This window comes from Drosophila biarmipes, chromosome X (assembly GCF_025231255.1).
Source record: "Drosophila biarmipes strain raj3 chromosome X, RU_DBia_V1.1, whole genome shotgun sequence".
Classification (NCBI taxonomy): Eukaryota; Metazoa; Arthropoda; class Insecta; order Diptera; family Drosophilidae; genus Drosophila; species Drosophila biarmipes.
In genome coordinates, this window is record NC_066611.1 from 11,536,385 (window position 1) to 11,549,213 (window position 12,829).

The following is a 12,829-nucleotide window of genomic DNA, read 5'->3' on the forward strand; positions in this document are numbered from 1 at the left end:
TTTCCACCTACTGTTGCTATGTGTTTCGCATCCATTTGAGGCAATTGAAAAAATGAGGCAAATAAAAAATAAATATTTAAAAAAAAGGCAGAATTTATTGTGTATTTAGTAAAATCAAACATTTTTTATATGCACTTATGCGTAACCAAACTCAGTGTGAACGGTGCTTAGCCATGGTACTTTCTAAGCGGTATTTTGCCGTTAACAATTTACTGCCACACCAAAAATTCATAAACTCAAATCAAAATAAAAAAAATTATTTTTATGTTTATGTAAATAAGCTGGTCAGCGACAAAATGGAAGTGGAATACGACGAGTCCGGCTGGCAGGGCCGCGCCAAGGGACAGTCCAATCCGGAGGTAGGTACCACTGCGGCATGGCGCCCAACCCCGGCTAGCCCCATCCGCTGACGCCACAGGATTTGTGAACAGACCACCCAACTTAACCTGTTGTTTCTCCATCCGAAACGCAGGAAACGCTCGAGGACAACCCGCAGAAGACGATCCAGGAGTGCCTGGAGAAGTTCCTCACACCCGACTACATCATGGAGCCGGGCATCTTCACGCAGCTGAAGCGCTACTTCCAGTCGGGCGGCTCGCCGGAGGAGGTCATTTCGATGCTGTCGGAGAACTACAAGGCGGTGGCCCAGATGGCCAACCTGCTGGCCGAGTGGCTAATCCTGGCCGGCGTCAAGGTGACCGAGGTGCAGGCCATGGTGGAGAATCATCTCAAGGAGATGATCCTGAAGTCCTTTGACCCGAAGAAGGCGGACACCATCTTCACGGAGGAGGGCGAGACGCCCGACTGGCTGACCGAGATGATCGACCATTATACGTGGCGCTCGCTGATCTACCGCCTGGCCGAGGAGTACCCCGACTGCCTGATGCTTAACTTCACCATCAAGCTGATCTCGGACGCGGGCTTCCAGAGCGAGATCACCTCCATCTCGACGGCGGCCCAGCAGATCGAGGTCTTCTCGCGGGTGCTCAAGACCTCGATTGTGAAGTTTCTCAACAACCCGGACGATGTGCATGGCGCCATTCAGGAGTGCGCCCGCATGGTGTGCCACGGCCAGCACACCTACGTCTACTCCCAGGTGCTCATCCAGGTCCTCAGCCAGGAGCAGAAGGGCGGGTTCAACATGAAGCGCCTCTCCCAGGAAATCATCAAATACGCCCTGCAAAAGTAGTTATATCTTAGTCTGTCATGTGACTCATACCTAATCCTCTGTGATCCACAGCAATCAAAATGTGACGCCCATAACGATGGCCCTGAATGGTTCGGCCGTCTATCCGCAGGCCTGCCAAGCGCTGACCTCCATGCTCACCCGCAACACACTCAATCCCGCCGACATCACCGTGCTGTTTCGCAACTACTCGGGTTCCGATCCGCCGCCCATTGACTTGATACGGAATCCACAGTTCCTGGAGCTACTGGTGGACGCACTCTTCCGCTCCGGCGTTAAGATCAATCCCGAGCACAAGCCGAAGTACATGTTTCTGCTGGCCTACGCGTCGGCGGTCATCGACCAGCCGGCCAAGAAGCGACCCATGACCGAGCGGATGCTGAACAAGGAGGAGCTGAAGAGCACAATCCAGGCCATAGAGAAGGCGCACACCATCTGCAATGTGGACCAGGGCTCCACCGAGCTGATTGCCGAGCTGCAGACGCTGTACAACTGCATTAAGTAAGTGTGCATCAAAGTAATCGAGATTCATGACCCAAGAAACTCCGCTTCTCTCCAGATATCCAGTGGTGGGCGTGGGCGTGATTCGGTGGATCGAGAACGTGGTGATGGAACCGTCCTACTTCAAGCTCTCCACCGACAGCTGTCCCACGCACCTGGCCGTGCTCGACGAGGTGGCCGCCGTGCACCCCACGCTGCAGCAGCAGATCCTCTTCCTGCTCATCCGCCTGTTCGAGTCCAAGCAGGATGAGCTCGAGATTCTCGTGCAGCTGGAGATGAAGAAGATGATACTGGACCGAATGGTCAACCTGCTGACGCGGGGATGCGTTGTGCCCGTTCTGCGGTACATCAAGCAGTGCTGCGCCATCGAGGACACGGACATCTCCCTCATCCGGTACTTTGTCACCGAGGTTCTGGAGACCATCACGCATCCCTACTCGCCGGAGTTTGTGCAGCTCTTCCTGCCCATGGTGGAGAACGAGGAGATCACCGGCACGATGCGCGGCGAGGGCGACAACGATCCCGTGTCCGAGTTTATTGGTGAGTTGTGGTTACAGTCTTCATTTCCGCACTCTTTTCTGACCTCTGCTTTCCTTTTTCAGTTCACTGTAAGGCGCACTACACGACTGTATAGAAGGTGGCAAAAGAATTTGATTTATAGGCAATTCCCGTGCAAAATGTTTCGTTTTCAAATTATTTTAGCAATGCAATCATTGCTGCACCTATATTTTCCCAACATATTTAATCATTACGGAAACCTACCTATAAAAAATTATATATAGTTAAGTACATCTAGGCATAACGGTTCAAAATTCAATTATTAACTTTAAAAGCGAGAACTTTAACGCTTAAGATTTATACAATCCTTTTTTGAGGTTATTTAGTGGTATATTTGTAATCCCTTTCATTATAAATCATATTTTTATACAACACCTTGCTGTAGGGCATTTAAAACCTTTTATATTTTTATTTCAAAACGATCTACAGAATTCGGCTTTAAAAACTCCTTAGTATCTTCGAATCTTTAAAAAATCTGTATAGTTCTTAGGTAAATTGTATTGTATAGAACCGTAGTTGATAAAAATCCTAATAAAGCTACTGATATGATACGTTATTACCACATAAAACTGAGAATTCAAAATGTGACAATATAAAAAATAAACCTAAATTGTAGGCAAAAATCATGTTTTAAACCACTTCCGTTTGAATAAGGGCCAGAAAGAAAATCCTAGTTTTTGTGAATTGAAAGATCTATAAAGTACTTGCAAATCAAATTGTAAATAACTTATTTACTGAGCCAATGTAACAGCTCACTGCTCCCCGTTCTTAAACAAACAAGACAATCAACCGAAATCGTAGTTTAATTTTATTGCAAACAATAAACATTCACACCTCTTACAGTAGCCTTAAATTCAGCTTGAATACGTGTTCGCGATCCTCAAGCAATGATCTATCATTCAGTTTTCGACTGGGTCTTCGGCGAAAGTTCTTAGAATGTATTTAATAAAAAAAAAACAGGAAGCACTGAAACGACTTCAATATTTACACATTTCGTTCGTTGAGCACGTCGCTTTTGCAGCAAAAAAGCCCAGGACTCGGCGTGCTCCCCTCAGATGGCTGGTCCAAAGTCGTTCGTATTTGTATTATAGATTAGCTGCAAGGGCCATGCCTGAACTCCCTTAAATATGGCATTCAAAATAAGTCTGTGGTCTACATAAATCCTATCCAATTGTAAAACAATACACGAATTTTCGAGGGCTAACACGCGGCGTGAAATTCGAAGTCGAGGAGGAGCGGGGCACACCCAACCCCAGGGGCTCAACCTCAAGTGCAATTTGCACGCCTCACAAAAATGTCTTTGGCTTGCGCTCCTGCAACCGGATTCGAATCCGAAGCCGAGGCCGTATCCAAATCCGAATCACACGGGAAGATCGTTCGTTATATGCTATATAGTATGCTGTGTATAATGTGTGTGTTGCGTTTAGCTTTGGTTGGCAGCGTTAAGTACTTTTTTAGGGGGGTACGACAGTGGGGTAGGCTGACTACAAGTAGTTTAGTTGCTCTTCTTAACGTCCTTGCTGTCGGCATCCTTGGCCTGCCCGCGGCCCAGGATCTTGGCCAGGCTGTCCCAAATGCCGCCGAAGAAGATGGCGCAGCTGAGGTTCTCCAGCGGCAGGAAGGGATCGTGGATGCCCAGCAGTATGGAGGACAGCTTAAAGTAGACCAGGAATATGACGATGCCGAAGTAGACCAGTGCGTGCGGTGCTGAGATCCAGTCGGTCTTCTTGTCCAGCACAAAGATGATCGAGGCCAGCAGGGAGGCCTTGGTGTAGCTGTTAGGCAGGATATACGGATGATTAAACAACCATGATGGCAGAAAGAACGGGAGGGGGGCACTCACAAGCTGGGCTGCATAAACTCCATGGCCGTGGGAGTCCATGCGCCGCGGATGAGGCGCTCGATCAGCTTGGTGAATCCCGCTCCGTTGCCCTTGAGCGTGCCAATGATGATCATGATGATCCAGGCGTTCGGATACAGCTTGGCCGCGTGTCCCACGCCGTCGTAGACCTTTTTTGCGCGGTAGATCTCCTTCATGGCGCTGGCCACGATCTTGACGGGCAGGAACTTGGCCACCTTGTAGCCGATGTCGAAGGGCGTGTAGAAGACCACGTACCTGGGGGCAAAAACGGGGATTACTTCGATTTATAAGGATTTCGGATGCGGATGTGCATGTGGATACTAACCAAACGGCCGTGCCCACAAGCAGCTGACCCGTGTTCTTCAGCGGAGCCAGTATGGGCTCGCCCAGCAGCCCGTTGGCCACCATGCCGCCGGCGAAGATCACCAGCATGGTGGAGAGCCAGCAGGCGAGCGGGTGCTTCCGCGAAAACGCCTGGGCGTTGGCGCCCAAGTCCTCGCGCACGGCCAGCGCGGCAAGTAGACTGTGAGCGATGTCGAAGAACGGAAACATTTTCAGCTTGATGACCTGGTTGGCCACGTCCAAAAATGCTTCCGGGTCCATGATCACAGCCGATCTTGTGTCCTGCCTTCACGGATGATAATCTGGGGGATAATCAAGTTGAAAAATGTTCTTATTTGAAAAAATAAGCAAAAACATTTCTTTTCAAATACCCATTCGTTTTTTTAATATTATTGACGGGGGTTATTTTACAAGTTAAAAATTGCAATCACCCAAAAGAAATAAACAAAATATTGGAAATGATACTTTTAAATATATAGAAAATATTTCGTTTACAAAAAAATGTTTTTCGAACCCCTAAATATTCTTTTCACTCTCCAAACCACCTAATACTTCGGATTATATTGTGTAAACTTGCAGTTGGAATAATCTTAATTCCCAAAATGTTACATAACTGAAAGTTAAAAAACACTGGGTTCTGTAATTCTGGGGATTATACCAACGGGTTTCATGTGGGTTCAAGCATGTTACAGGTTCCTAACGCACTCATTCCGAACTCTCTTACATTCCCAAGAATATTGAAGTACTGTCGGTGGGGTTTTCGAAAGCGATTCGAGCGGTTTTTGAACTGCAGACGGTGCACGAGTGCAGAGGATGTGATGTAGAAGTTGTCAGATTGTGTGTTCATGTAGACGGAACATAGAAAAAATTCGAATAAAAATTGCGCTGTTTTTGCCGCACCTCCAAAAATAAATTTCACCATGAGGGCTGTTAAAAGAAGCGCGCCGGGTCGGGCCTGACATATATGTAAATGCTTATGTGCGTACGATTGTTTATATCGACAATGGTGCTCAGAATAATAGCACTTGGGGTCCTGAAGTTGCGGCTACCCCGGGCTTATGGCACTTGTGATCAGAAACAGGGGAAAATAACTATATAAAGGGGTACCATTATAAATAGACATCCTAAGAGTCTAAACAATTAAGTAATTACATTTTCGGTTCCTATAATAAATACTATGCTATACTATAGATCATACTACCATTATTTTATCAATGAGGTTAATATTTATCAAATATGAAATACTATCTATACCATGGATCATACTATTATTATCTTATGTATGAGGTTTCTTTTTAATATGGTTTCCTAATTTAAATTCAAAAAATATGGAATACCACCTAAACTATACATCATACTATCATTATATTGCACATTTTGTTCTAAACTAAATTCCAAAAATTTGAAATACTATCCATACTATAGATCGTACTATCATTATCTTATGTTTCTTTTCTTTATATGTGTTTATATGGTTTCTTTTTAATATGTTTTCCTAAATTAAATTCGTAATATATGGAATACCATCTAGTATAGATCACACTATCATTATATTATCTATTAGGTGATTATTTAACATGTTCTTCTAAGCTAAATTCCAAAAATATGAAATACTATCCATACTATAGATCATACCATCATTATATTATCTATAAGGCTACTATTTAACATGGTTTTACTAAACCTGATTTCAAAGATCGTAATAAATCTATGTAGTAGTGGGAGAATATACAAAGAATAGTTGATTAAAGAGCCTTCAAACTTGAAAGGGACTTTTAGTGAGACACTTATGGTCAAAACAAGCAACGTTATCGACCACAGAGGATAAAAGGTCTTGATAGGAGCTGTGATAATGGGCTCTTTAACAGTAATTTAGCAAGTTCTTCGATTTCTGACTTATAATAGTGACAATTCTAATCTTATCTAACTAAACTTTAAAACATTCCAGCGACCAAGTTGTGAGGCAAAGTATTGCACAATCGCTTTGGAGGAGGTTAACAACCTCCCGGGCCCTCAAGACAGTCTCCGGATATTTGCATATCCAATCTGTTTTTTCTCCGATTGGCTCTAATTTTCAGTGCTAATATTATAGCCACAGCTGTGTTTATTATGTACATATATACTATATACAGCCTGCCTCCTGGCTATTTTTGAGCGGCGTAAATTGGAGACTGGTCGGCGGTGGTGGATAAGTACATGGGTATGTACAGGACGGTGGCTACTATATATGCACTGTTGGTTATGGGAGTTACTTGGTCGCAGTCCCCTCCAGAACCAGGCACACACGCGGCTAAAAAAAAAAAGATTTGGGCGATATAAGCAGCCCTTACCTACGTCTAACACGCGAGCAACACGGATAGCGGATAGCTGAGTGCAGCGCGAACACTGGGAGACTGGGCCAGATATTATACGTGTGTGCTGTGGCGCTGCTCTCGAGCAGGAGAACCTGATATATATTTAGAATGCCCCGACTTCTAGAGAGCTCCAAACGCTCGCGAGCAAAGTGCTGCCATTAGCGGCAGCCCGAGTCTTTCAAAACCCAACGGACGCAGATCGCCCGCCTTACGCTGAGGTTTTATGCTTCGATCTGAGATGGGCCACCGGGTAAACATTGGGCAATGGCTCGCCTGCGGTTTATGCTGATTGTTTTCACTGTTTGTGGGGATAGCCTGCTATTGTTTACTCCACACTTCTTACACAGATAATTGGCTGGCGATTGCGGCTAAACGTAAACAAAACAATCATGTGAAAGCTCCAAAGCTCTATATAGTCTATCGATAGTTGGCTTTCGCAAAATCCTATCGATGTTTTTCGCGTAGTGTGAACGTGCAGAAGTCTTTTTATCTTATTCACAGGACTCTCAAGAATTAACTTTACCCTAATTACATTTGGCATTGCAAATAAACATATTTTTATATTACTTAAATTTATTCAAGCAAGGAAGATGACTTTTATGAAGATAAATTTCTTAACATATTCAGTACTGGCTGGGTAGCATTCAAAACCAGTTTTTTATTAGTATTTCAGTTCATATAAACATCGTAAAAAATAAATAATTTTAATTTGAATCTATTAAAACTACTTAAATTAGACAATTAAACTACAAATATTTTTATATAATATATATTTATTTTGAAAATCATTTTTATTTTTTATTAGTATTTGCTGAGTGGCAAAAAAACACATTAATATAAGCATCATACAAATACAGAATTTTAAGTTTTGTAGTTTTTTTTCTGATTAACAGCTTTTATTTTTAAATGAAAAACATACCAAAAATAATAAAAAAAAAACCTTTATTTTGTGCTATGATACTCTATAATTCCGGGCTATTGCATTTATATCTATACTAAAAGCAAACGCGAAGTTTGTTTTGCGTCCATGAGGATGTCGATAGCAGACGTGCTTAGTGTAAACAGTGCATTGGGTCGCGCAATTGCAGTGCTGTGACCGACAGAAAAGAGAAAGCTGCTCCCACTGCCCTGCCCAACACTGGCTCTGACTGAGTTTTGTTTATTCGATATATACAGCGTGCGCTCGCTCGTTAAATAAATAAAATAATGTAACCCGGAGTAATGTAACCATTGCCAATCGCTACCCCTCCAATTGTTGTGTTAACTTCCCGCGAAAAAAGGAACATCAAGGCAGCCCAAAGGGCCTCTGCAGAGAATCTCCAGCATATCACGGATTTGCAGCGAACCCACTCCACAGACGATAGTACATACTTGTATGTTTGCGCTGGGCTTACACAAATGCTTTATTTGCACAAAACCTTGTGATAATCAGGTCAAGATCTGAGGAGAAAAGGTGAGTGCAGGGATAAGACGCGGGTTTCAGTGTGATTTTAACCAAATGCAATCGCTGCTTAAACCACTAACCCGAATGTTTTGCCACTACTACTACTACTTGTTTGTCACCCAAAAAGTATGTGTATATATGTCCGTATCATTGTGGCCATACGTATGTCTCTGAGTACATATGTAGCAGCCAAAATGTGCGTGGTGTTTTGAATCTCGCCTTATATATATATACATGAGTAGGTGTGTGCATATGTGCTCGGCAAACCACTTTTTTGTTTCATCCAAGTCGACGCGGTGCGCATTTTTATAGCGTAATCCCACCAACAAGTTCCAATTGTGAAAATACCTTTCCGAGCGAACGAGGCGACTTTCGTGCCCCGCTCATCGTCTGCGGTCATGAGTGCCAATTTGTCAACAGGCCACTGCCAGCAGTCACTTCCCCCAGCACTTGCGAATCGGCACTATCCCATCGTATCTTGGGTGCTAGTATGCCTTCTTGCAGTGATTTATAAAGAAATTGGGATTATTTACATAGTAGATATATATATCATATGGTACTTAGGTGTTTTCTATTGCTTCTATAGGTTGTGATCAGTTTATCCATATTTATCTGGCAAAGTACTTGATAATCAGCACTATACTATCACTATCCCATCGTATTTTGGGTGCTAGTATGCCTTCTTGCAGTGATTTATAAAGAAATTGGGATAATTTACATAGTAGATGGATATATCATACGATATTTAGGTGTTTTTTATTGCTTCTATAGTTTGTGATCAGTTTATCCATGTTTATCTTGCAAAGTACTTGATAATCAGCACTATACTATCACTATCCCATCGTATTTTGGGTGCTAGTATGCCTTCTTGCAGTGATTTATAAAGAAATTGGGATAATTTACATAGTAGATGGATATATCATACGATATTTAGGTGTTTTTTATTGCTTCTATAGTTTGTGATCAGTTTATCCATGTTTATCTTGCAAAGTACTTGATAATCAGCACTATACTATCACTATCCTGTCGTATCTTGGGTGCTAGTATTCCTTCTTGCAGTGATTTATAAAGAAATTGGGATAATTTACATAATAGATAGATATATCATGTCATATTTAGGTGTTTTTTATTGCTTCTATAGGTTGTGACCAGTTTATCCATGTTTATCTTGCAAAGCACTTGGTAATTAGCCATATCCCATCATATCTTGGGTGCTATTATATATAGAGTAATTGGGATTATTTACATAGTATATCCTATAGAGTAGATATATCATATCAAATATTGGTCTTGCTTAATGCTTTAACAGGTTTTGAAATGTTAGTTAATATTTAATTTGGAAAGTACTTGCGATTTAGCACTATTCTATCATATCTAGGGTGATATCATGGCTCTTTATAGCGTTTTATGTAGTAATTAGGGTTATTTACACAGTGGATCCTATAAGTAATCATTTTTTATGCTTTTATAGGTTGTGATAAGTTGGTAAATATTTGCTTTGCGAAAAACTTGCGACTTCCTTCTTATTGCTTGGGTTCTACTATATGTTTTATAAAGAATTATGTATATATTAATTAGGATTATTCATACAGTAGATCCTATATAATATCATTTATTTTGTTTGTTCTGATAATCTTATCTTTAAGCTTTTGCAGAGATTGACTTGTATATATAACATATTTTCTTTAAATCATCGACTTTTTTCTCAATCTATACAAAGAACTTAAATGGCACGTAAAAATAATGATTTCTCGAATATTCCGATTCTCTGAAAAAAGCGTATTAAACTGCAAAACCTTTTGTCATTCACAAGAAATCATAAACAAACTTATATTATAAACACTTTTATGCCAAAAAGAAATCCCAAGAAAATGTCGACTTGTACGGGGGTGTCACTGAAATCTGTTCCATTAAAAATTGTTTGGGACTTATGTATACTTACTGGAAGATTTTTTGGGGGTGACTTAGAAAACTCTGCCAAGCAAAATCGATTGGGAATCAATATAAGACCAATGGCCTTTAGTTGGAAGAGATTTCTGAAAAACTCCCGATAAAGAAATCAAAACTTAAAGGGAATGGTAAATTAGAACAAATTCGAGATAAAGAAGTTCGACTATATTTCCATTTATAATATAGTAGGTTTATAAAATAATATATATATATATATATATATATATATATATATATATATATAATATAGAAACCTCTGTAACTCATGTAAAAGTATTATTATTTTAAAAGTTCTTTACGTGATTTTTAGGTATTTTTAAAAAAATAAAATTACTATTAAAAAGTATTTAAATAAATAAAATTTTAGATCATTGGAATATACCATATACCATATAGTTTAAATTCAGCGATATCAAGAGCTGTGCATAGTAAGAAAAAGAGGAGGTGGGGGGCTTATTAATAAAATTTGACTTAATTCACTTAACGATAAACCAATTTAAGTCAGTAAGGCAGCTGCAATGATGTCACAAGATAATATGGAGCGGTTACAAATCGGGAAAAGCCCGGTCCACTGGCTGTGGAACTCAGTTGGCCAACATTTTGGCCCCCTCTAAATGGCAGTGTAGTCTGACAGGCTTGTGACATGACAACTACACTTACAAATAAACAGCAGACAGTTGTATTTTGATCATTTAATTTCTGAATTCAGTGTACGATTTGCAGATGGCTTCCAACTCGACGAAGAAAAGCAAGAACACCGGTATGCGCATACTGTGGATACCGGGTCGGAAGTCGCATTCCAAGGGCCGCTTCAATACCACCAACAAACAGATCTCGTACTCGGGTCCGCAGAAAAAGAGCGAAGTGTGGTCCCTGGGCGGCAGCAAGGCACAGTCCGAGCTGATTGACTTGTAAGTAGGGTGGAGGGACTGTGATTAAGACGCTAACAAACTAGTGCTATAGGGTGTTTTAACCATCACCTAGTTTCCTAAGATGCACGATATGGCATGGGGATAAATGGAGTAATCAGTTCTTGTGTTTCAGTCCCTCCCCCGATATATCCGGCACTTCCCCATCCTCGTCGCTGAGCATTGTGGCTACCTGCTCCATGGTGCAGGGGACCTCGACCAGCGAAAGAGCCTCCTCTGATGACCTGGGCATCGTTTCGGAGACTGGCACACTGCCCACCACGCCGTTGAGCACCAACTCGCCGATCCTGAACAGTCCCACTTCCGAGACGGCCTCAGCCTCCACGCGCGTCATGACTTCGCCGAATGTCATCACCACCGTTGTAATACAGGACTTGGTAAGAGGTTCTCCTCCTTGACTCGATGGGGTGCTAATCTCTAGCTGGTTTCAGCACAATTTCGTGAGTCCCGACGACTTGCCCAAAGTGCCAGCCATCCAATCGCAGGAAACCGAGGTGGTGCTAAACAGCTCGGCGGGAACCACAGCCTCGATAGCCACCACCTCTTCGCCCATGGCCAACCACAAGCAGGGATCCCCACCGGCAAACCATTCCCAGCAAACCACTCCACAGAAGAGTAGATATAAGAATCACAACAATAACCAGGTAAATAATACAGCAAGGGAGAATGTATCGTAAATAAATAGATCATATGAATATATATCAAAAAACAATATCGATAAGTAATCATATCGATAAATAAATGTATCAAAATGCAATATCCCTATATCGATATATAAATATATCATATAAATATATATCAAAAAATATATTACCAGCGAACATATCAAAAAACAGTATCAATAAGTAAATATTAACCATAAATATATCAAAAACAATATCAATTATCGATAAATAATCAAAAAACAAAGATATAAATACAAATATTATCGACACCTATTAAATACCATCTAAAATTATACATTACAGGAGGATATCAACTCGATCGAAAGCATTTCCAGTTTCCCGAGGTTTCAGGGCAACGCCACCGACTTCGATTGGATCGACGACATGGTGCAGCAGCGCAACTGCAACGAGGTGATGCACAAAAACAAGAGGAAGAAGTCCAAGAAGGTCGAGGGCCTGGAGGCCGATCAACTGGACGGGAAGCTCTTTGGCTACGACAATGACAAGGCTAAATTGAATGGCAAGGATGACGGCGACAAGGACGAAAAGGTCGTCAAATGCTTGTACTACTCACTCATGTGCTGCGACTGTACTATATCTTGAATTATGGATCGTCCGAAACGAATCCGCGTCCATGTAAAATACCTCTCAACCTCCTATGTAAAAATATACATATTCGATTTTGTATACTTTAGCCAACGCAGCTATACACAATAAGACACAGAAGAATACCGAAGTATTACCGAATTTATAATGATTTACATGGAACTAACATTATGAACATTCGAATAAATGTCGAAATCTAAATACCACTACAGCTATTTGTAGTGTACTCTTGGTTTGAACTTGAAATAAGTGATCGAAACATATGTATATTATTTAGATATTTTGTATTTTTGTAAATAAAATATTTTCTATCAACAGAATCATGAAATACTTCATTCATTTCGGAGCTAAAAAATATAAATAAATCGATAATATCTTGGGTTCCATGCAGTCGTCAAGATCTTTCTCTTTTATAATCTTCTATAAAGAAATC

The 12,829-nt window shown here is 41.3% G+C and overlaps 3 protein-coding genes across 9 annotated transcripts; 2 read left to right on the forward strand and 1 right to left on the reverse strand.

Moving 5' to 3' along the window:
• The first annotated feature begins 201 nt into the window (after positions 1-201).
• Positions 202-2,814, forward strand: LOC108025827 (negative elongation factor D). The gene is made up of 5 exons (XM_017096482.3): positions 202-359; positions 473-1,185; positions 1,241-1,687; positions 1,746-2,227; positions 2,290-2,814. The coding sequence occupies exons 1-5, from the start codon at positions 297-299 to the stop codon at positions 2,319-2,321; spliced, it is 1,737 nt and encodes a 578-aa protein (XP_016951971.1). The 5' UTR covers positions 202-296; the 3' UTR covers positions 2,322-2,814.
• Positions 2,815-3,030: 216 nt separating this feature from the next.
• Positions 3,031-7,161, reverse strand: LOC108025828 (trimeric intracellular cation channel type 1B.1). 4 transcript variants are annotated; one of them, XM_017096486.3, is made up of 4 exons: positions 7,146-7,161; positions 4,432-4,750; positions 4,089-4,361; positions 3,031-4,020 (listed from the first exon to the last, which is right to left on the reverse strand). In XM_017096486.3, exons 2-4 carry the CDS (start codon positions 4,707-4,709, stop codon positions 3,741-3,743), a joined length of 831 nt encoding a protein of 276 aa, XP_016951975.1. In that variant the 5' UTR covers positions 4,710-4,750; positions 7,146-7,161; the 3' UTR covers positions 3,031-3,740. The 4 variants fall into 4 exon arrangements, with proteins under 4 accessions (XP_016951975.1, XP_016951973.1, XP_016951972.1 ...); XM_017096484.3 differs by lacking the exon at positions 7,146-7,161 and adding an exon at positions 6,783-6,934; XM_017096483.3 differs by lacking the exon at positions 7,146-7,161 and adding an exon at positions 6,779-6,904.
• Positions 7,162-7,934: 773 nt separating this feature from the next.
• LOC108025930 (mucin-17) lies at positions 7,935-12,716 on the forward strand. Of its 4 annotated transcripts, XM_017096625.3 has the most exons (6): positions 7,936-8,255; positions 10,920-11,107; positions 11,241-11,502; positions 11,557-11,769; positions 12,094-12,426; positions 12,486-12,716. In XM_017096625.3, exons 2-5 carry the CDS (start codon positions 10,920-10,922, stop codon positions 12,391-12,393), a joined length of 963 nt encoding a protein of 320 aa, XP_016952114.1. In that variant the 5' UTR covers positions 7,936-8,255; the 3' UTR covers positions 12,394-12,426; positions 12,486-12,716. The 4 variants fall into 4 exon arrangements, with proteins under 4 accessions (XP_016952113.1, XP_016952114.1, XP_050745537.1 ...); XM_017096624.3 differs by having other exon boundaries at positions 7,935-8,255; positions 10,906-11,107; positions 12,094-12,716; XM_050889580.1 differs by having other exon boundaries at positions 12,094-12,716.
• Positions 12,717-12,829: the final 113 nt, after the last annotated feature.

Bases quoted from the DNA above. Each gene is read 5' to 3' on its own strand.
- LOC108025827 (XM_017096482.3), top strand. From the start codon at position 297: ATGGAAGTGGAATACGACGAGTCCGGCTGGCAGGGCCGCGCCAAGGGA. The intron at 360-472 runs GTAGGTACCACT...TCCGAAACGCAG, and splicing joins AGGGACAGTCCAATCCGGAG to GAAACGCTCGAGGACAACCC. The intron at 2,228-2,289 runs GTGAGTTGTGGT...TTCCTTTTTCAG, and splicing joins TCCCGTGTCCGAGTTTATTG to TTCACTGTAAGGCGCACTAC.
- LOC108025828 (XM_017096486.3), bottom strand. From the start codon at position 4,709: ATGGACCCGGAAGCATTTTTGGACGTGGCCAACCAGGTCATCAAGCTG. The intron at 4,362-4,431 runs GTTAGTATCCAC...TTTTGCCCCCAG, and splicing joins CTTGTGGGCACGGCCGTTTG to GTACGTGGTCTTCTACACGC. The intron at 4,021-4,088 runs GTGAGTGCCCCC...CCTGCCTAACAG, and splicing joins GAGTTTATGCAGCCCAGCTT to CTACACCAAGGCCTCCCTGC.
- LOC108025930 (XM_017096624.3), top strand. From the start codon at position 10,920: ATGGCTTCCAACTCGACGAAGAAAAGCAAGAACACCGGTATGCGCATA. The intron at 11,108-11,240 runs GTAAGTAGGGTG...CTTGTGTTTCAG, and splicing joins CAGTCCGAGCTGATTGACTT to TCCCTCCCCCGATATATCCG. The intron at 11,503-11,556 runs GTAAGAGGTTCT...AGCTGGTTTCAG, and splicing joins CCGTTGTAATACAGGACTTG to CACAATTTCGTGAGTCCCGA.